Raw genomic sequence first — 22,916 nt, 5'->3', positions numbered from 1 at the left:
TGAAATTCTTCAAACAAAAGCACTGGATGTAAATTTCTGTATTACCAAAGTAGGGGAAACAAAAAAGTATCATTCAGGGAAAAAGAAATGAATTTGAGAGAGTATGGGACAAATGTCAAGAGAGCTACGAGCTGCCAAAGAAGAGGCTACATCAAAATGAAACCTTCGACATAAATTCACACTACCGTAGCATATATTGCGAGATATATGACAATATACATACCCAACAAGAAGTTCGGTTCCAAGCACTCGAGAAATTAACATTTTTACAGTTAGTTGACCAAAGAAACACGAAGAAAAGTTTTCCTGAAGCAGCATTCTGTTCTTTGAAACAAAGTTACGGTCAGCATTTTGACTTTGCCCGTCTCAGAAGCGAGCTCAGTGTTGAGTATCTTACGATGGCAGTTCTAAAACTTTTGTTTAATTAAAAAGTATTGGATTGTCATCTTCTGCCTTTTCTGAACTGTTGATTGATTTCAACTATCCCAGTGTCCAGTGCTAGTGCTGAACGTTCATTTTCGGCACTTCGGAGAATCCACACCTACTGCAGAAACACACAGGGACAACAGAGACTCTCAAACTTGTCTCTGCTGTCGATTGAGAAGACGTTACTAAAATTGAAGTCATCAAAGAATGAAGAAGAATTCTACAGCCTTGTCATAGAAGAATTCATCAAGAAGGAGAGGCGGATGGAATTAACATTCAAATGTCACAAGAGTTATATTTATTTTACTTTATATATCTTCTTAGCTTCCCTTACTGTAAAAGTCACGTGCAACATGGGAATACTTTGTAATATCTTTTCAGTTTCGACTCAAGTTAATTTCTTCAGTATGCCAAAATTAATTTTGAGTAATAAATTCATAAACTATAGTAGTTTACAGTTAAAGAAACAATGAAATGTGTAATTACAGAGTTGTATAATCACAGCTTAGTAAATAAAAATCCACCTTTCCATCACAAAAATCTTTTGATGATTTATTTTACGTTAAGTTATACATTAATACAGGACATGTTTTGTCCTGTTTTAGGACATCCTCAGCCGTGTTGTTATAGATTAAAATTGACACAAAGAACAAGGATCTATGAAACAACTACATGAACAACAGCATTTAAATTAAGATGTCGTGTCCATGACAAGGAGAGTAGTAAAAATTCCAATGGTTCTTGGGAATCTTATCTTCTAATTATGTATGACGTATATTGTTTGTTAGAACTCGTTATTAATACGTCACACTTGTGCTGTTGTTTTTAAAATCCTCAACAGTCTAGTATATTAAAAATCTTTCGAGCAGAATTGAAACATACATGAGCACTGTTAAAACAAGGAAATCATGTGTAGCCTACTTGTTATGAGGTGGAAAGAGAAAAATACTCCCTCAGTAATAGTAAATATTCCCTTATTCAGTCATTTTACCTGCAGACACCTTAAGGCGTATTGTCCTGGGCACTGGATGTGAACCATTTGCTTGGCCACCACACTCTCCTGACTTAACCCATTCACTGCTGCCCTTTTAAATCTTCCGCTGGCCCTAGCACTTTGCTCAATTGGTATTGTGATTTCCCTCTGTGCAATTAATTGGAAAACAATTTGTATCTTCAGTCAGTTTTGAGCATTTTTATTAAACCAAGACTACAGGTGCATGTCGCTCATCTTCAAAGTGCTAGAGATACCGGTTTTGTACTGGAGTTGCTTCCCAATAAAACCATAGGTTACAACAACATCATTTGTAGTTTTATAATAGAGGTTCTTTCTTTTAGGTTAACTGCAAGAAAATGCCAACAGTAGTTAAAATTTTTTGTTCAATCTATGCAGCCAGACTTTTTTTGCTTGCCTTATGAAAAAAACCCATATGAAGTTCAATGTCAGCAATATCAATTCCTCATTCTGAATTAGATACGATGGCTAGCTCTCACTATGAATTAAAAGTGCAGGCAGATTCTGTCTGATGCATTTGCTTATCTTGTAAAGGAGATGCAGATCTATAAATAACCCATGTTATTATACAAATAATATGCCCTGAATATTTAGGTTGGATGACTATTACTTGTAACTGTGGCTTCAACAAGTCAAGGCGAGTCAAGCGGTTTTCAAACCTTAGTGAGTGTTAGTGGCATTGAAATTACGACGTATTTTGTTGAAGATGTACTAGACACTGACAGCGATACTGATTTCAGCTTTGGTGATAGACTAAAAGAGAAACATTTCTTCTCCCAGATTCCATCCACAGACAAGGAAAAATATGCTAGCCAGCGATTTGTGTTGTGTCAGAAAATAGGTGCTAGGAAAGATGTGAGAACAATGTGCACTGCCTGTAGAAATGTGCCCTTGTGCTTCAACCCGTTTTGAGGCATACCACAAAAAATCTAAATGCAAAGATAAGATACAAATACATTTCATTAGTATTTCAAGAAAAGTATTCTTTCCAAAGCATTCAGTAAAATACAATGCAAGTTTGATCAAAATAATTTGCGATAAATATAAATTCATAACGTGCGGTGGGTATTTTCTGCTCAACGTCAATTGGAGGGCTCAGTGCCAGAGGTGACTAAGCACCATCTGCCACATTTTGAGTAAATGAAGGATAAAGTCAACAAGGGATTTAAAATTATAGCAGCTTATGAAACAGTTAGACAATGAAAAGTATTTCAAAGTTACTCTTACGCTAGTATGCGTATCAGTACTATAAATTCTACAAATTATGCCCTCAAAGAAATAACTATAATATGCCCTCTGGCAGTCAGCATGTTTTAGGGTGTAAAGATAATGGGGAGATTTTTTTTTCTCTTTGGATAAATACACATGCACTATCACAGGAATTAAACTATAATATGCCCTCTCCATCCTGATCTGCTGTTGCCTCCACTGTTGCCAGATTTCTGTAGAATTTATAATAAATGGGAGGGATATACATAGGCAAGTCAATAAGTATCTGCAATTTTGCTGTATTTGTCTTTAGATTGGCTCTACGGCATTGTGTGCTCACCAGCCAGATCAGTACAGCTTGCGTTGTTGCGATGTAAAGATGGCCGTGCCACTCTCTGTTTGCACCAAGGAAGAACAGCGTTCCGTAATCTGTTTTTTTTTGTGGTCTGAGGTGTACCAGGAGCGTAAATTCATAGAAGACTTTCAGCACAATATGGGGACAATGTTTTACCACAGTGAAGTGTTTACCAGTGGATTTAACAGTTCAAAAGGGAGCACATGAGCGTGAAGGATGAGAAAAGATCCGGACATCCATCTGCAGCCGTAACTGACGCCAATATTGAACAAGTGCGTGATATGATCCTGAATAACAGACAAGTGACTGTTGATGATGTGGCTAACCATATGCACATTAGCCATGGTTCCGCAAATGAAATCATGCATAACTGGCTTAACTTTCACAAAGCCTGTTCGAGACGGGTTCCAAAACAACCCAATGAAGAGCAGAAGTGAAATCGTGTGAGAATCTGTCAGCTCCTACTGGACCGCCATGCTAATGAAGGTGAACATTTTGAAATGGATCATCACTGGAGATGAAGCATGGGTTCACCACTTCGAACCAGAGAGCAAACGTCAGAGCATGGAATGGAAGCATCCACTGTGCCAAAATACAGTTTCTGTATTGTGCTGAAAGTCTTCTATGAATTTCTGCTCCTGGTACACCCTCAGAGCACAAAAAACAGATTACAGAATGCTGTTCTTCCTTGGTGCAAACAGAGAGTGGCACGGCCATCTTTACGTCGCAACAACGCAACCTGTACTGATCTGACAATGCTGAAACCAACCACCTCATCATCAGCTCCATAAAGTGCACGTACAGCTGGTAAATTAATGTGCATAACATTTTCAAGTGACAGTACGATCAAAGAAAAAGGGGTCCTACTAGGCTCCCTAGATGACAGTTCACACCAGATATTAACCCCTGGTAAATTGACCACTTTGTCCGCATGAACATGCAGATTTTCCGGTGCCCAGTAGACACAGTTATGTCGATTCACTGTTCCATTAAGTTTAAACTGGGCTTCATCAGACCACACTACCTTCATCAGAAATTACCATTTGTTGATACCATTAGGAAAATTGCAGTCAATGATCAAGAGAGTCATAATTAAGCGCATGCAGTAATTGTGGGATATAAATCTTCCACTTAGCGACTTTCAAAATTCCTTGTACACTTGTACTGCTGATCCCTACTTCCCATGCACATTGCATAGCAGTTTTCTGTGGAGAAGTAGCAATCCTTTCCAACATGAGAGCCGACGAAACAGGACTAGTAGTTGTACGCGTTCTTCCTGATTTCCCTTCGTGAATATCACAAATCGTTCCATGAATCTCAAACTATCAGTAATCCATTTAATTGTTAGGTGTGTTGGAAGTTCTTTTTAAAACTCCCTCTTCCACTGATGTTGCACTTCAATGGCATTATCAAATCTGATAAGCCACTTCAGAATGCATTTTCGCTGCTCAAACGTCAAGTGTGCTAAAACCATTTTGTTTTCCTTCTATTGTGATGCAAATACTGACATCTGTTGGGCGAAAGACCATACTATAACACACTGGTACTTCAAAACAATTGACAATGTCAATATCCTGGCACAGTCTGTCAAGGAGTATACCCAGTATATATACATTTTTTTTTTTTTTTTTCAGACTCTGTAGTTCAATGCAGTGTCTCCCATTGTTGTTTATACCTTGTCAACCAAATGTGACTGGACAGCTTCATCCTGTCTGTGACGGTAGCATTCCATTAAAGTAATTCCTAATTCATACACAAGGTTTGTTCAAAATAATAACTGAACTTCAAAAATACTGTGCAAATGCAAAATCTTAGCAGTTTCTGCTATATGGTGATATCTAGTGGTATTCTTCCTAAGTAACTTGCCATTTCCTGCTGTTAGTTATTGCTTCATGGAAGAGTCTGAACAGGCTGCGGTCTGGGGTTGGTCGATCTAAGAACAATATGAAGAAGCGGGGTCTATCTGAAGAGTCAATCCTTTGTGCCTGTGGAGAAGAACAAACCATAGTGCACTTCCTTAATTGCAACTTCTGCCCTCTCGTTTGCACCATGCAAGATTTAGTGAAGGCCACACCAAATGGTTGAGATCTTGCCAAATTCTGGTCCGATATGATATAATTGTTACTTTGAATGTACCTCTAGTATGTTTTTACCAGTTAGGCCTATCTAATTATGTCTCATTCTTAACTAATAATTTATATGATGTAATACTTCTGATAAAAATAAACAAACAAACAAACAAACAAACAAACAAACAAACAAACAAACAAACAAACAAACAAACAAACAAACAAACAAACAAACAAACAAACAAACAAACAAACAAACAAACAAACAAACAAACAAACAAACAAACAAACAAACAATCGCTTGGCAGCTAATAGTTTACAAGTGTGTTGCGACTGTCACACTATTGAAGATGTGGTCTTGATAAAAGCTATCATAATGGATTTGTGGATATGCCATCGAAACAAAAATTCAGTCATCATAGTTGTATGGAAAATTTTGCCAAGATCAAAGAAAGTGGAGCAGGTCAGGTCAATAGTAAATGTATTGTTGATGGGTTTTATTTTTAAATATCAACGTGATATGAACCGTAAATTCCTACTGAATGTCAAACAGTGTACTGAGTACGAGTATGATATAATTGTTACTTTGAATGTACCTCTAGTATGTTTTTACCAGTTAGGCCTATCTAATTATGTCTCATTCTTAACTAATAATTTATATGATGTAATACTTCTGATAAAAACAAACAAACAAACAAACAAACAAACAAACAAACAAACAAACAAACAAACAAACAAACAAACAAACAAACAAACAAACAAACAAACAAACAAATAATCGCTTGGCAGCTAATAGTTTACAAGTGTGTTGCGACTGTCACACTATTGAAGATGTGGTCTTGATAAAAGCTATCATAATGGATTTGTGGATATGCCATCGAAACAAAAATTCAGTCATCATAGTTGTGTGGAAAATTTTGCCAAGATCAAAGAAAGTTTGAAAGAAAAAGACCAGACTTTTGGGCAAATAACACCAGGAGCCTCCACCAGCTCAGGCATCACTGTTGATTTGTGAATTTTTGATGAACATGAAGACAACTGTGTTTTCTCATCCACCCTGCTCACCTGACCTAGCCCCAGTAGATTTCTTACTATTCTCAAAACTGAAATTTACCCTTAAAGGGCAACCATTTCAGGCAACTGAAGGTGGAATTGCTCACCAGAACTGCTTCTCTAAGTGGAAACAACACACAGAGGGTTATATTAACCCACTCAACTCATTTGACATAACATTCACACAACCACTAGCCAGGTCTTAAACTCAAATGACGAGACATTAACGTGCTGTGCCGAGTCGTATGTACTAGCTTATATTTTGACCACCCATGCAAGGGTTTCCCTTTTGCCAACTTCTACGAACAGAACAGGAATGCAGCTTGTTTTCAGGTCTCCTTCTAAGAACTTGCACTGTTATTTATTGCCCACCGAGCACGATAGCTGCAGTCGCTTAAGTGCGGCCAGTATCCAGTATTCGGGAGATAGTGGGTTCGAGCCCCACTGTCGGCAGCCCTGAAGGTGGTTTTCCGTGGTTTCCCATTTTCACACCAGTCAAATGCTGGGGCTGTACCTTAATTAAGCCCACGGCTGCTTCTTTTCACTCCTAACCCTTTCCTGTCTCATCGTCACCATAAGACATATCTGTGTCGGTGCGATGTAAAGAAACTTGTAAAAAAAGAATACATATATATATATATTTATTGCCTAAATGTAGCCTCTGAAAGCACCAACAAACATCAGGTGTCAGTCATTCTCCTAGTCAGGCTTCAGGCGCAGTATAAGCAAGTGACAGCAATGCTGTTGCTGAGTTAACTGAAAATGTTTTAGATTCGGAGAAAAGTGATGGTGATTATGAAAACATTGAAGAAGAGATCTGAAGTGAAAGTGATATCTCAACTGATACAAGTGACAGTGAAATTGTACCTAAAGCTCCACATGCGAAACCAAAACAGTGACTGGGTTAGTAATAGAGACAACCAACCAATCATTCATCACTTTATAGGTTCTCCAGGGGCATCAGGAGAACTGCATCAGAATCGTCTGTATTCTTGGAGATTATAACCTGTCATTTCATTTCCTACACTGCGTGGGAAACACGTATTTATGCTATGGAACAGTTATCGAACTCTCATGGAAAAAGATGGTGACAAGTTGTTTGACACTAATGCTAGTTGCTTTACGTCGCACCGACACAGATAGGTCTTATGGCAACGATGGGACAGGAAAGGGCTAGGAGTGGGAAGGAAGCGGCCGTGACCTTAATTAAGGTACAGCCCCAGCATTTGCCTGGTGTGAAAATGGGAAACCACAGAAAACCATTTTCAGGGCTGCCGATAGTGGGGTTCGAACCTACTATCTCCCGAATACTGGATACTGGCCGCACTTAAGCGACTGCAGCTATCGAGCTCGGTGACACTAATGAGGATGAAATTAAGGTCTACTTTGCATTCTAATGTCCCAGGTTTGTAAGCCTCGCATCCAATTATTTTGGAGCAAAGACAAGTTAATTAAGACTCCAATTTTTCAAGAGACAATGAGTAATGTGAAGTGCCTCTATATATACCCGAATGTTTCAAGGTTTACCACAAAAATATCTTGGTTCTAACATCATTGGCGTTGAGTACAATTATTTTGAAAGCTGTGCATGAACATTTTGGTTGCTGTTCCATTTATTTCAGAGTGGTGCACAGTCGTGGTAAATGGAACCAGCACGTGGGACCATTAAACCTGAAACAACTGGGTTAATAGAGCAGCCTAGGCTGCTGCAGGTGAGCCCCCAAAGATTTATTTTCAAAATTCTTTTTTGAACAGGCCTCATGTGGTGATTTAATAACTTCTTTATCATTAAACATCTAAAGCTTGACAGAAACGAGCTCACTGGGGGCTGAGAAGAGATCAGACATGCCAACTTTCAAAAGTAAAACATTAGATTTTCTCCCCGCATATTCCAAGATGTTACGACACATCATTGATGACGTAGCTTTGAAGAATATTTAACACATTATAGGCCTACTACTGCCTTTGGATGCAGCATCATATACAACCATTAACCTGGCTCAAGAGAGATGGGGCCACCTTCCCTGTCCTCCACTTGAGTAATTCTTGCCTAGCACGTACACATCGCGGGGGTGAGCATCCTACACTCCAGTAGGGTGGCTGAGTTCAGACAGGGACCCAGACCCGTGGGGTATATCACGGAACCCATGCCCAGGGTTACGGGCGAAGACCTCAATGGCAGCGAAGTCGGAGATGATGATTTGGTACGGCAGAGCTGGCGGCAGAGGCAGCTCATCCTCTGGGGTAGTGCAGATGGAACCCACTGTCTTGTGGGATAAGGAGGGATCCTCAAAGGCTAAGGGAGTAAACCCTGAAAGAAACTCCTCCTTTATGTTAGGCCCAGTGAGCCAGTAAAGAAGTAATTGTTTGATTGCTTTCAATGTACGGAGAAGCCTTGAATCGAACATACCATGAAAAGACTCCACTTCTGGCACTTCAGAAACTAATGATGACCCTAAGAAGGCTGATGCTTATCCTGAAAATGCAGGAAGATATACCGATCAAAGACATAACAACTGGAATATACTTTACCAAGAAACCAAACTGAGAGTAGGAACCCTGTATATAATTACACTGACCAACAAGTGTGAAGATATAGTCGACCTGATGGAAAGGAGGAAGATTCATATATTATGAATGAGTGAGACAAAATGGAAGGGGATGAAATCAAAAAAACTGAGGGAAGATTACAAGCTATACTGGAATGGTAACAAGAAGGAAACAAAGAATAGAGTTGGATTTGTTCTACATAAAGATACTGAAGCCATAACAGATACCACATATGTAAATGAAAGAATGATCAAAACCAGAGTAAAACTTGGCAGTAACAATCTCAAGAACAATCCAAGTATAAGCTCCACAGACAGGATGTAATGATGACAAAAAGTAAGAGTTCCTTGAGAAATTGGAGGACAATGTACAAGATGATAATATTATGATAATAAGGGACCTAAATGCCCAAGTTGGAGTAGATAGAACAGGCTATTAAGAGGTAATGGGGCCATTTGGATATGGAGGAAGGAATGCTGAAGGCGAGAATGTCCTAGATTTCTGTGCCAGAAATAACATGATAATAAAAATACACCTTCTTCAAGAAACAAGACAGCCATAAGATAACCAGATACAGCTGGGATGGAAGAACTAAAACAGTCATTGATTATGTAATAACAAATAGAAAAAGTGGAGAAGGCGTGAGAGATGTAAAAGTTATTCCCAGTGAATGTTTAGACAGCGATCACAGGTTACCAATAGCTGAGTTGAACTATAAGGTTATGCGAACATCAAGTACACAGAAAATACCAAGAATAAAAGATTGGAAATTGAAAGATGAGGCAAATAAAAAACTTTTCAAGAGTTAGTAATGGAAAAGCTACTGAAGAATGAAGCACGAAGTGCACAGGAGGAATGGAACCTGTTTAAAACAACATTAGTGAGTTGTGCAGCAGAAGTATGTGGCAAAACTAGAGGAGGAAGAAAGAAGAAAGAGACCAGTTGGTGGAGTGAAAAAGTAAGAGAAGCTATTAAAGACCAAAATATGGCAAAGAAACAAAGATGTTGAGAAGCAAAAACAAATGCAAGCTGTCTTACCACAAGATAACAAAAAAATAGCTGACCTCAAACAAATATATAAAGATAAGAAATTATTAGCCGGGCTGATTGGCTCAGATGGTTAAGGCGCTGGCCTTCTGACCCCAACTTGGCAGGTTCGATCCTGGCTCAGTCCGGTGGTATTTGAAGGTGCTCAAATACGTCAGCCTCGTGTCGGTAGATTTACTGGCACGTAAAAGAACTCCTGCGGGACTAAATTCCGGCACCTCGGCGTCTCCGAAAACCGTAAAAGAGTAGTTAGTGGGACATAAAGCAAATAACATTATTTAAGAAATTATTAGTGAAGAGAAGTGTGAAGGAAGAGAAGGATAAGATTTGGGAGATGTTCACACAAAAACTAGAGGAGAACACAAAAGGGATCAAAAGATGTTGTATGGAATATTGAAGAGTGGGAGATCAATCAAAGAGGATATTAAAGCAGTTGAAACAGAGGATGGAATCCTAATCTGGAATGTAGAAACATCAGAGAAGAAATGGGAAACTATTTCAACAAGTTATTAAATGGCAATGAAGAAGAGAAGCACAAAAACAATGAACCTATCAAACACAGAGAAGAAGAAAGACCAATTACGTGGTCAGAAACAGAAAATGCCGTGAAGCTTAAGAAAGGGGTAAAATCACCAAGAGTAGATAGATTATCTGCAGATATAATCAAAGCAGCAGGCATACAAGGTCTTCAATGGCTACATCGAACACTAGAAGTAATCTGGAGAGAAAATAAGATACCAGATGATTGATCATACCAGTATTCAAGAAAGGAAGCAGAAGAAAGTGTACAAACTACAGAGGATTTACCCTGCTACCACACTGCCTCAAGATATTGGAAAAGATCATAGCAAAGAGATTAAGAACAAGGATAGAACATCAGTTTGAAGAGGAACAACACAGCTTCAGAGGAAACAGAGGAACAATAGACCTAATTTTTGCCATTAGACAACTAATGGAAAAGTACTGGGAAAAAGGGAAAGATCTGATAGTAGTGTTCCTAGATAGATAAAAAGCCTATGACAGTGTTCCAAGGAGCAAAATATGGGAATGTCTGCATGGACTAAGGGCTCCAAGTTCTCTAATTTGAAAGATCCAATTGCTATATGAAAACTGTGAAAGTAGTGTACAAATAGGGAATAGTAGACCTGAATGGTTCCAAACAAAGAGAGAGGTACAACAAGGCAGTGCACTATCTCCACTACTTTTCCTTGCACTCAAGGATGTAATCATTAAAGAAATCAAAGCTGCAGAACCTGGAGATTTGAATGCATTAGTGTTTGCAGATGATGTTGCTATTTGGGAAGAAACAGAACAAGATATACAAAGGAAATTAGATTGCTGGGTCAACAAATTTAAGAAATATAAGTTAACTGTGAATAAGAAGAAAACAGTAGCAATGAAACTGATTAGAACACCCAACGGATGTGACCTCAAACTTCATGGAGAGAGAATTCAATGTGTAGAAAGCTTCAGCAATCTTGGAAGTATTGTATCAAACCATGGGAGTGCTAAATTGGAAATCCAGAACAGAGAAAGGTTCCACGTTCTTCTATCAGGTACAAAATCTAGTGTGGGACAAAGCAGTTCCCATAAAAGCCAAACAAACAATGTTCAAATCTTACCTCCTGCCAATCATGACATATGTGTTGGAGACCTGTGTGTTATTATAAAGAGACATCAGCAAACTGCAAGCATGTGAAATGAAATTTTCATGATCTGCTATGCAAAAAACAAGAAGAGACAGATTTAGACATGAATGCATTAGAAATGACATGCAAGTGACCTGTACGATGGAAGACAGACTACGCATCGCACGGTTGAAATGGTTCGGGCATGTGCAAAGGATGGAAGAGACTAGAATCCCCAGACAATACTTGGAAATGACAGTACCTGGAAGGAGACCTGTTGGACGTCTCAGAAGAAGGTGGTTGGACAAATAAATGCAGACCTTATCGAGAAAGGAACAATATTGCAGGATGTGAAAGGAGAAGACCTCTATAATGACAGGAACTGATGGAGGCATATTGTCCACAAAAATCCTACGTGGCCCGCTGGAAGGATACCCGTATGACTACTCAATTATGTAATTATGTAATTTCTCTTATTAATTAATTAATTTATTAATAAATACTGAAATACTGCATGTATTTGAGCTTTGGAACACATGATTCTTCATTATAACTGCCTTAGGTTTCTTCACAGATTTCTGAACTAGATTCATGCTCAAAGCACCTTGTTGAACAGGTTTTAAGGTATAATTTTTTCCAGAATTCTTTTTTAGGAAGCTCTGATCTGAACTGAGGTTTTGTCCTTGTAAATATGTTAAAAAATGTTCTCACAGTTGGCAGTGCTACGTGGAAATGATAAAAAGCATTACGTTAGAGATTTTGTCATATTTAAGAACACCACCAGCTGATTGCACCTATTTTGCCAGTTCCCACTGAACATCAATTCTCTCCAGCTATTTAAAGAATGACGAAAAACCTGGGATTTTTTAAAAAAATACAGGAATACTAAAACTTTTCTCAAAATTGGGAGATAAGTCTCTGCGATCAGGAGAGAGGGAGAAAGGACCAAAAATAAGGAGTTTCCTGTTTAAATCGGGAGAGTTGGCACATCTGAGAGATGTGTTTTCATGTTTGTCCTGTGTCCTTTTTCTGCTGCTCCCTCTTCCCATACTGACCTATCATCTGTTCCTTTTTTTTATTCCTCCCTCTCTCATATTCCTTGAAACACTGTATGCTCAACATGACAAAGTTTGATAATGGGGAGATGTTTTACCTTCACAGATGCGATCCAGTGAAGAGACGAAGTAGTCATCGCAAACTATGGCCAGTCCTAGGAAGGTATACACTGCAACGATGATATGTATGATGAGTCCTCCGTGCTTGCGTGCACTCGGGCCCATTAGCGGTCGGGGGAACTGTTCGATGGCAGGTGGTGTGCAGTTATGCCGTCGAGGTCGATGCGTGATGAAACCATCCGTTGGAACAGCTGTTGTAGTGAAGGGAAAGCTTTCTGTAGTCCAGGAGTCATCCTCCACACCCTAAAAAGTAGCATCACATCGTGACTGTATGCAAAAAGAGAGAAAACAGATAAGATCACAAATACATGGACATTTACTGGTTCATGAACCATGAAGATCTCCCTCAGAGAAGGTTATATATATATATTTATGATTTTACAGGAAGTGAAATAATTTGTCAATAGTTTTGGTTATATTCACATATACTTGTTCTATCATGTGTAACAATATGTACAGTTGAACAATCAAAAACTGACACATAAAAAATGTTAAAGTTCTATATTGGGTATCATCATCTTCAGGTAAGGCGGTACAGCTACAACAAAAACTAATACATTGAAATTAGCTCGCCCAAACTTGGTGTATTAATTCCTGATGTCATCCCAGTGTATTAATTTGGGAACAAAAGAAAAGGATGCATCTGGATGTGCTAGGAGTAAGTGATGTTCGGGTAAGGGGAGATAATGAGGAAGAGATAGGAATACCATTGCATGCAACATAGTTTCTGTTAGGCATATAAATGAGCGAATGATGTGGGTAGATTTGTCAGTTGCAGGAATTAGGCCTAGAATTGTGTACGTGTATTCACCATGTGAGGGTGCAGATGAGGATGAAGTGGACAAGTTTTATGAAGCATTGGGTGACATCTTGGTCAGGGTCAACAGCAAGGATATAATAGTGCTAATGGGCGATTTCAATGCGAGAGTTGGGAAAAGAACTGAAGGATACGAAAGGGTGATTGGTAAATGTGGGGAAGATATGGAAGCTAATGGGAATGGGAAGCGTTTGCTGGACTTCTGTGCTAGTATGGGTTTAGCTGTTACGAATACATTCTTCAAGCATAAGGCTATTCACCGCTACACATGGGAGGCTAGGGGTACCAGATCCATAATAGACTATATCTTACCAGACTTTGAATTCAGGAAATCTGTTAAGAATGTACGAGTTTTCCGGGGATTTTTCGATGATACAGACCACTATCTGATCTGTAGTGAACTAAGTATTTCTAGGCCTAGGATAGAGAAAGTGAAATCTGTCTGCAAACGAATAAGGGTAGAAAATCTCTAGGACGAGGAAATTAGACAGAAGTATATGGATATGATTAGTGAAAAGTTTCGAACAGTAGACAGTAAGCAGGTTCAGGATATAGAAAGTGAATGGGTGGCATACAGGGATGCTGAAGTAGAAACAGCAAGGGAATGCCTAGGAACAACTGTGTGTAAAGATGGGAAAAGGCGAACAGCTTGGTGGAATGATGAAGTGAGAGCAGCTTGTAAACGTAAAAAGAAGGCTTATCAGAAATGGCTCCAAACAAGGGCCGAAGCAGACAGGGATTTGTATGTAGATGAAAGAAACAGAGCGAAACAAATAGTTGTTGAATCCAAAAAGAAGTCATGGGAAGATTTTGGTAACAACCTGGAAAGGCTAGGTCAAGCAGCAGGGAAACCTTTCTGGACAGTAATAAAGAATCTTAGGAAGGGAGGGAAAAAGGAAATGAACAGTGTTTTGAGTAATTCAGGTGAACTCATAATAGATCCCAGGGAATCACTGGAGAGGTGGAGGGAATATTTTGAACATCTTCTCAATGTAACAGGAAATCATCCTTGTGGTGTTGCGAACAACCAAGCTCATGAGGAGGAGAAAAATGATGTTGGTGAAATTATGCTAGGGGAAGTGGAAAGGATGGTCAATAAACTCCATTGTCATAAGGCAGCAGGAATAGATGAAATTAGACCTGAAATGGTGAAGTATAGTGGGAAGGCAGGGATGAAATGGCTTCATAGATTAGTAAAATTAGCATGGAGTGTTGGTAAGGTACCTTCAGATTGGACAAAAGCAGTAATTGCACCTATCTATAAGCAAGGGAACAGGAAGGATTGCAATAACTATCGAGGTATCTCATTGATTAGTATACCAGGCAAAGTATTCACTGGCATCTTGGAAGGGAGGGTGCGATCAGTCATTGAGAGGAGGTTGGATGAAACTCAGTGTGGTTTCAGACCACAGAGAGGCTGTCAGGATCAGATTTTCAGTATGCGCCAGGTAATTGAAAAATGCTACGAGAGGAATAGGCAGTTGTGTTTATGTTTCGTAGATCTAGAGAAAGCATACGACAGGGTACCGAGGGAGAAGATGTTCGCTATACTACGGGACTATGGAATTAAAGGTAGATTATTAAAATCAATCAAAAGTATTTATGTTGACAATTGGGCTTCAGTGAGAATTGATGGTAGAATGAGTTCTTGGTTCAGGGTACTTACAGGGGTTAGACAAGGCTGTAATCTTTCACCTGTGCTGTTCGTAGTTTACATGGATCATCTGCTGAAAGGTATAAAATGGCAGGGAGGGATTCAGTTAGGTGGAAATGTAATAAGCAGTCTGGCCTATGCTGACAACTTGGTCTTAATGGCAGATTGTGCCGAAAGCCTGCAGTGTAATATCTTGGAACTTGAAAATAGGTGCAATGAGTATGGTATGAAAATTAGCCTTTCGAAGACTAAATTGATGTCAGTAGGTAAGAAATTCAACAGAATTGAATGTCAGATTGGTGATACAAAGCTAGAACAGGTCGATAATTTCAAGTATTTAGGTTGTGTGTTCTCCCAGGATTGTAATATAGTAAGTGAGATTCCCTATGGCAATCAACATCTATGTCATTGAATCAAGGTGTCGTAAAGCTAATGCAGTGAGCTCGCAATTGCGATCAACAGTATTCTGTAAGAAGGAAGTCAGCTCCCAGATGAAACTATCGTTACACTGGTCTGTTTTCAGACCAACTTTGCTTTATGGGAGCGAAAGCTGGGTGGACTCAGGATATCTTATTCATAAGTTAGAAGTAACGGACATGAAAGTAGCAAGAATGATTGCTGGCACAAACAGGTGGGAACAATGGCAGGATGGTACTCGGAATGAGGAGATAAAGGCTAAATTAGGAATGAACTCGATGGATGAAGCTGTACGCATAAACCGGCTTTGGTGGTGGGGTCATGTGAGGCGAATGGAGGAGGATAGGTTACCTAGGAGAATAATGGACTCTGCTATGGAGGGTAAGAGGAGTAGAGGTAGACCAAGACGACGATGGTTAGACTCGGTTTCTAATGATTTAAAGATAAGAGGTATAGAACTAAATGAGGCCACAACACTAGTTGAAAATTGAGGATTGTGGCGACGTTTAGTAAATTTACAGAGGCTTGCAGACTGAACGCTGAAAGGCATAACAGTCTATAATGATAATGTATGTATGTATGTATGTACACAAAAAAAAAACATTCATGCCAGGATTTGAATCTTAGCTGTTATAACAGACACAAATTTTGTAGCATATAGCTAACCCACTGCACTACATGGGAGTGTACCATGTGTTTATAATTTCATAGTACTGTATGCAAGTGCATGTCACAAGGAGGAGGGGAGAGAGAGAGTAGAGGATAGACAGTGACTGACACAGTGAGTGAGAGCTATGGACCATGTTGCAGAACACATCCAGGTAACTGTACAAAGCCAAACATAGCCGAAGTAAACTTTTTAAAATTCCATGCAGGTCCGGAACTAGGGCGGGGCAGGGGGAGCACATGCCCTGAGCGGCAGATTTCAGGGGGTGTTAAAATTTGAAAAGTTTATTAAAAATAATAAGAAGTTATTAAATTTTTCAAAATAATAATACACAATTACTATTGTTTAATTTTATTTAATTTTGTTATCTAATTCATCAACTTTATTACACTGACACTGTATACCAAGTTATTTTCTTCATTATAAGACACGACACAAGAATTAACGTAATTCATGGGTCTGGAGTGAGTCTTATACTGTTATGCCTACTACTGATATGATAGCCTGAGCGCTCGGTAGCGGGGTCAGGGACTCGAAAACAGTCTGACCTTGACGCTCACCCCCTTTCTCCCTATGCTCCCCTCTGCTTCCAATAAACAGTGAACTAAAGAGACACCTGCAGTCATCGTTGTCGTTATCGATGGCTACAGATGTAGCTTGCGTACACTGTTGGCTGCGTGTGTTGATACGAACCGACAGTTGCTTTATTTTATTTGCATTTAGTATTTAGTTATTAGTGTTTGGAGAGTTGGTTAGTTATTCGTGTTACCGTTTATCAGTGTTTGGAAAATGGAATTGTTCATAGTACACATTTGAGCTCCGTTTTTATCAGTTTCCAAATTATGACTGGCAGAAAATGACTCATTGGAGCCGAGTATAGAAAACTTGCCAAAGAAAGAAAAGAAGAAAGAAAGCTGTCACAAACACCAAAATTAGAAGCATTTTTTCTAAACCTAATGTTAATGAAGATGAAGGCTCAAAAGAAATATCAGGTAAGTAAACATTAATTTTTATTTCAATAATTAAATTAGATGAATTGTGCCTTATCGGACTTTATGACAATTTTTTTATTGCTTCATTTTGTAATATATCATATTACTGATTGAATTTTAATCCCAGATTTTAATATTTTAAATGACGTTCAAGCTGTAGAGGAAGGCATGGAACATGTCGAACTATGCAAGAAACTCAGTCCTACTGGTGAAGCGAATGAAGATGAATTATTATCTCGTCCAGACCCTACAACTGGTCTTCAAGAAACATCCGAGTTTTCCTTTGATTTTAGGGATCCTAGTTCATGGCCACAGAGTTTTTCAGACTGTGAAAGGTGTTGCATAACAAAAATGAGCTTTAAAAATCTGATTGAGCCAAATTTAAGTAATAGCAGCAGAGAAAGACGTAACTTAAGCAAAGATTGGTTTTATAAAGTTCTAAAAAATGGAGAAAAAGTAAGGAGATCATGATTAGGCTATAGTGAAAGTAAGAAAGCTCTATATTGTGATCCCTACAGGCTGTTTTCACACTTAGCATCAAATCAAATGCCTTCCTTAGTTAAAGAAAAATGACTTACTAATTGGAGAAAGCTCAGTGAAAAATTGCCTGAACATGAAAATTTATCCAACTACAAACTTTGCTTTTGTTGTGGAAAGCTTTAGAATCTTGTTTAGGAAAGGGAGGTATTGATGCAGAGCTCCAAAACCAGATCCATCAAGAGGAGTCTCACTGGAAGGCGGTATTACGCTGCATTATCGATGCTATTCTATTCCTAGCAAAGCATGGGAGTCCATTCCGAGGAATTAAAGAAGACTGTGATTTCAGCGACCCATCCAGTGGAAAGTTCTTGAACACAGTAGAACTTATATTGCATTACAATGTCCCTCTTCTGCAACATATTGAGAGGCATAAGAAAGGGCAAATCTAGTATTTCTCATATAAAATACAAGATGAGTTCCTTGAAATTATTGCCAATAACATAAGGCAAAAGATAATATAAGACATTTTGGATGTGAAATATTATTCCTTAATATTTGACTGCACTCCGGATATCAGCAAAGTGAGCAAATGACTCAAGTAGTTCGTCACATCAATACAAATACATCGGGTGTAGAAGAAAGTGTTATTGTTTTTTTCCCAGTTAGTGAAAAAACAGGTGAAGGTCTCAGCCAAGAAATCCAAAAACAATATTAGACAAGGACTTTTTTTTTTGCTTTACGTCGCACTGACACAGATAGGTCTTATGGCGACAATGGGACAGGAAAGGGCTAGGACTGGGAAGGAAGCGGCCGTGGCCTTAATTAAGGTACAGCCCCAGCATTCGCCTGGTGTGAAAATGGGAAAGCACGGAAAACCATCTTCAGGGCTGCCGACAGTGGGGTTCGAACCCAATATCTCCCGAATACTGGATACAGGCCACACTTAAGCAACTGCAGCTATTGAGCTCGGTTAGACAAGGACTAAACTTAGAGAACTGTAGAGGCTAATCCTAAGACAATGGGGCAAATATGGCCGGGAAGTATAAAGGAGTTCAGTCCAGACTACTTCAAGTGAACGAGCTAGCATATTTTGTCCCATGTGCTGCTCACTCCCTCAACTTAGTTGGTGCTAATGCGGCCAGTGCTACTATTGAGGCTCAGAATTTTTTTTGAACTTTGAACAGTATGTATTCTTTCTTTGCAGCTTCAACTTCACTCTGGGAAATTCTCCGAAAATATGTGCCACTGACATTGAAACCTGAAAGCAATACAAGATGGTCTGCAAGATTAGATGCGGTTGAAGCTGTGTATAAACATTATGGTAAAGTTGTGCAGGCTCTAGAGGATCTTAAAAACCATGATCTCCCAACTCCTCAAACTAAGAGTGAGATCAGCTCCCTTTTAAAAAATATTGGGAAACTTGAATTCATCGTTTTCACACATTTTTGGCATGCTTTGTTTAAAAAGATCAATCATGTCAATGAGTTTTTGCAAAGAAAAGATGTAGTAACAGTAGATTTCGCTGCCCAAAACCTTCAAGGTCTTTTAACGCTCTTGAGATCTTGCAGAGAGTTTGCTCCATCTCAGGCCATTACTGAGGGTAAATTCTTAGCAAGCATGAGTGATCTACCATCTGAGTTCTCAGAAAAAAGACAAAGAAAAAAGAAAAAATGTCTGATGAGCTGTGTGGCGATGAAGCTCCGACAAGTACTGAGAATGTGTACCAAGTAACTATGTTAGAGGTTATTGACCAGATGATTACGGAACTCAAGTTTGTATTTTTGAATGGAGTTCAAATTAAGGATATACAAACAAAAGATCTAAAAATGAAAGCAGAAGAATTGGCAAATATCTACACTGCTGATCTCAACATTGAAGAATTTAAATTTGAAATAGAAAATTGCAAGCACTACGCTTTATCAGTTGATGAAAATTTAAAGGAAGCCACATCAAGAGAAATGTTAAGTCTTAGTTATAAAAATAAACTAGAGGAAGGCTACCCTAACATTACTACTGCACTGAGAATGTCTCTCATGTTGCCAGTTACAGTGTCATCTGGAGAACAAAGTTTTAGCAAACTAAAAATCATCAAAAACTACATGAGAAGTACAATGGGACAGGAGAGACTCTCTAATCTAAGTATAATATCAACTGAACACAAACGAGCATCCCTTATCAACTTTGACGACATCATCAGTACATTTGCAGCTAAGAAGGCTCGAAAAATTCAATTTTGAGGTGCAATATTTAACAAATTTTTGCGTAGTTACAATCGAATTGCACTACAAACAAATTATTTGTGTTAGTCATGTATAAGTGTATTAATATAAGTGTAATGTATGTATTAATATGTATTAGTGTATTAATATAAGTATTTTTCATAAATAAAACCTTAATAGTATAGGCCTACGTATGGTGTGTAATTTCAACTGCCGCATCTAAAAAAATAGCTTACGGAGGTATTATATTTTAGTGGTAGGCAGAGGGAGGGGGATCGGGGGATGGGGAGGGCGGCAAACTGATCTTTGCCCCCACTGACAAATCTCCTAGTTCTGGCCCTGATTCCATGTCTCAAGAGATGGAACAGTTTTTGATGGTTCATCTGTATAGTAAAACCTATCTTCAGTGGAATCTCAAGCGACCAGGAAATTTTTTCGTTAAAGACAATTTCAACTTAAATAGAAAATAGTGTACATTCTCTATTTATTTGCACAAGACACTTGAAAACATGTCAAACATTATCAGAATAGAACACATTAAATTCATACCTTTTCTTTCTGGTTCAGTACTGTAATTTACATTCACCACCAGTTAAATAAATGTTCATGAATTGCAGTAGTCTTACTCTTGATTGGCCAATTTTCCACTAAATATTTAGTCTAAAAGTCACCAAATATATCCAAATCATTCAGTTGTAGGGCAAATTTCTGTACCTCCTTTAGCTCCACATAGCATCTTGACAAGTCTTCAATCTCTCTTCTTTGAAAACAATGACATCATATTTCACCTCCTCCTCTTCTTCTTCTTCCCTTTCCTACAGTGAGAACTACTGAACTGCAGATGGTAAATTCAAAAAATGATTGACAGCTATTTATGGAGTAGAGTACCATAAAAATGTGGATTGTCCAGTTGGTCTAAAGAAACACCCAGCAGTTAATCCCCAAAACAAAGGGACTAGGGAAGAAGAAATATAGGTACCGAATCATAATATCCAGTAGTTGAGGCTTTCACGGCCGGTGTTACAAATCGTCTGTATTTTCTGGGCTTGTAGGCCTTAGTCCAGGAGCATGTGATGATCACGACGTTTAGCATTATCAAGGGTTTCGACTGACCTCGATAGCTGTGAGGCTCACAGTGGAATGAAGTGGTGTTGCAATTCCACATCATTATATAGTACAGGCTACGGTGCACTGCTCGTCTATTGATCCACCATGCTGGAGGGGCACTTGCTTATTGGCTGTTCTTAGGCCAATGATTGAAGCATTAAAGAACCCAATGTAGGTTGACGACCTGCCTTGGGGAGATAGGCAACTGATCAGCCGTTTGTTTTTTTCTGGTGTGCCACGGCCATTATGTCCTCCAGGATTTAAAGCTTTCAGGTCTGGAACCCAGGCTTTGTTGACCCATTCAGATTCCCTCTTATGGTTAAAGATGTTGGTGTGCTTCAGGATTTCAATTGTCTCCCTTTGTAGCTGGGCATGATAAGATACAGTAGTTGAGGGTACTTTTGTGTTGTTGTACTGTATGTCATGGCCTGCTAGCAGCAAGTGTTCAGCGACTGATGACCTTTCTGTTCGTCCCAGCTGACTATGCCTGTTGAGCTCATTCAGTCATGTTGCAATGCTGCGTTTTGTAGTTCCTATGTATACCTGGCTGCAGCTGCATGGGATCTTGTAGAAACCTGCTGTGGAGAGAGGATGGTGCTTGTCTTTAGCAGACCTTAGTAGTTCCTAGATTTTCTTGTTGGCCTATATATGCTTTTTACCCCATCGCACTCCAATAGCCTCCCTGTTCTATCAGTTGACTTTGCAATAAACAGCAGAAAGGCTTTAGCTGCCGGCTGCTCCTCTTATTTCTCTCTGGTTTTTAGACCTCTGGGATGCAGTGCCCACTGGATAGCTTTATGGCTGAACCTGTTAGCGAGTAGGGGCATATTGAGGTGGTTGAACTCCTTGTTTAAGTGCTGTGGTTGACAAATTCTTCTTGCACTGCCAGCTAGTGTCTTAGGCTGATGACACACGGAGTGGTTTTTGCCGAGTTGGCAGCCGCGTCGGCCGCCGCCTGTGATTGATACACAGAGCGGTTTTTGCCGACTGTGACGAAACCACTGCCTGCTCGAACTGCATCTAAAATGACTGCTTATAAGCAGTCATCGGGTGCGTATCGAGCAGGCAGTTGACAAAACACATTAGTGAGCGTGATGTTAGGTGAGGAAGCTAGCTAAAATTACCGAAAAATAAAGGATTGTTCTTATTCTTATTCCAAAAGACTACTTACTTTATATGTCCTTTTACGTGTATATTATTGAATTTCAAAGATACTTCATGATATCTAATACAAGAATACCTACCAATGATGCAATCGCCGCATAAATTCAGCCACGCCCGACTAGAGCGAAGCATCAAGTCAGCCGTGATTCAGCTGAATGTAATAAATCTATGGCGCTAGAGCGCGCACAAAGTCTTCAAAACGCTCGCTGCACCGCCAGCTACACGACAGGCCGAGTCGGCGAGCACCGCTGTGTCTGTTTCATCCCATCTGATACAATAGAAACATGCGCCGACGCGGCTGCCGACTCGGCAAAAACCGCTCCGTGTGTCATCAGCCTTAATCACTCCATATTTTTGTTGTCGGTGGTAGTTGAATGTCTTCTGAAGATAGCGGTCTGTGTGGGTCAGTTTGCAATACCTGTATATCCCAAGTTTAAATCGGCCATCTTCATTACCAGAACATCAAGGAAAGGGAGTTTTCCTACGTTTTCTGTCTCCATAGTGAACTGAATGCTGTTCAGATGCTGTAGAAACAGCTGTAGTTGTTCCTGTTCTTGGCTCCAGATTACAAGGTTAGTGAAGCCATCATATTATCCTTAGCTGACTTCTTCACTAAATTCAGTTTTTAAGAACTCCATCATGCCTATTTTATCAACCATATGGTAATGCGTAATAGTCCTACATTTAGGACTTCCTTTTCTTTTTTACTTTTTTTTATCTATAACAAAAACAGCTTCGTGATCACTAATGCCATCTAATACTTCAGTTTCTCGATAGAGTTCATCTGGTTTTACCAGCACCACGTCCAGTTTATTCTTCCCTCTATTTGGTTCCCTCACTTTCTGATTCAACCATCTTTCCCAGATTAACTTATT

The 22,916-nt window shown here is 39.2% G+C and overlaps 1 protein-coding gene across 1 annotated transcript in view; it reads right to left on the bottom strand.

The window, feature by feature from the left end:
• LOC136860113 (probable sodium/potassium/calcium exchanger CG1090) overlaps positions 1-22,916 on the bottom strand; it is a 383,477-nt gene that overhangs the window by 114,580 nt on the left and 245,981 nt on the right. The window contains exon 3 of the mRNA XM_067138736.2: positions 12,503-12,767. Coding sequence (XP_066994837.2) covers positions 12,503-12,767 — 265 coding nt within the window. The remainder of the gene's footprint in view (positions 1-12,502; positions 12,768-22,916) is intronic.

The sequence above is a fragment of the Anabrus simplex genome, chromosome 1 (assembly GCF_040414725.1).
Source record: "Anabrus simplex isolate iqAnaSimp1 chromosome 1, ASM4041472v1, whole genome shotgun sequence".
Taxonomy (NCBI): domain Eukaryota; kingdom Metazoa; phylum Arthropoda; class Insecta; order Orthoptera; family Tettigoniidae; genus Anabrus; species Anabrus simplex.
This window is presented reverse-complemented; position numbering and strand designations above follow the sequence as displayed.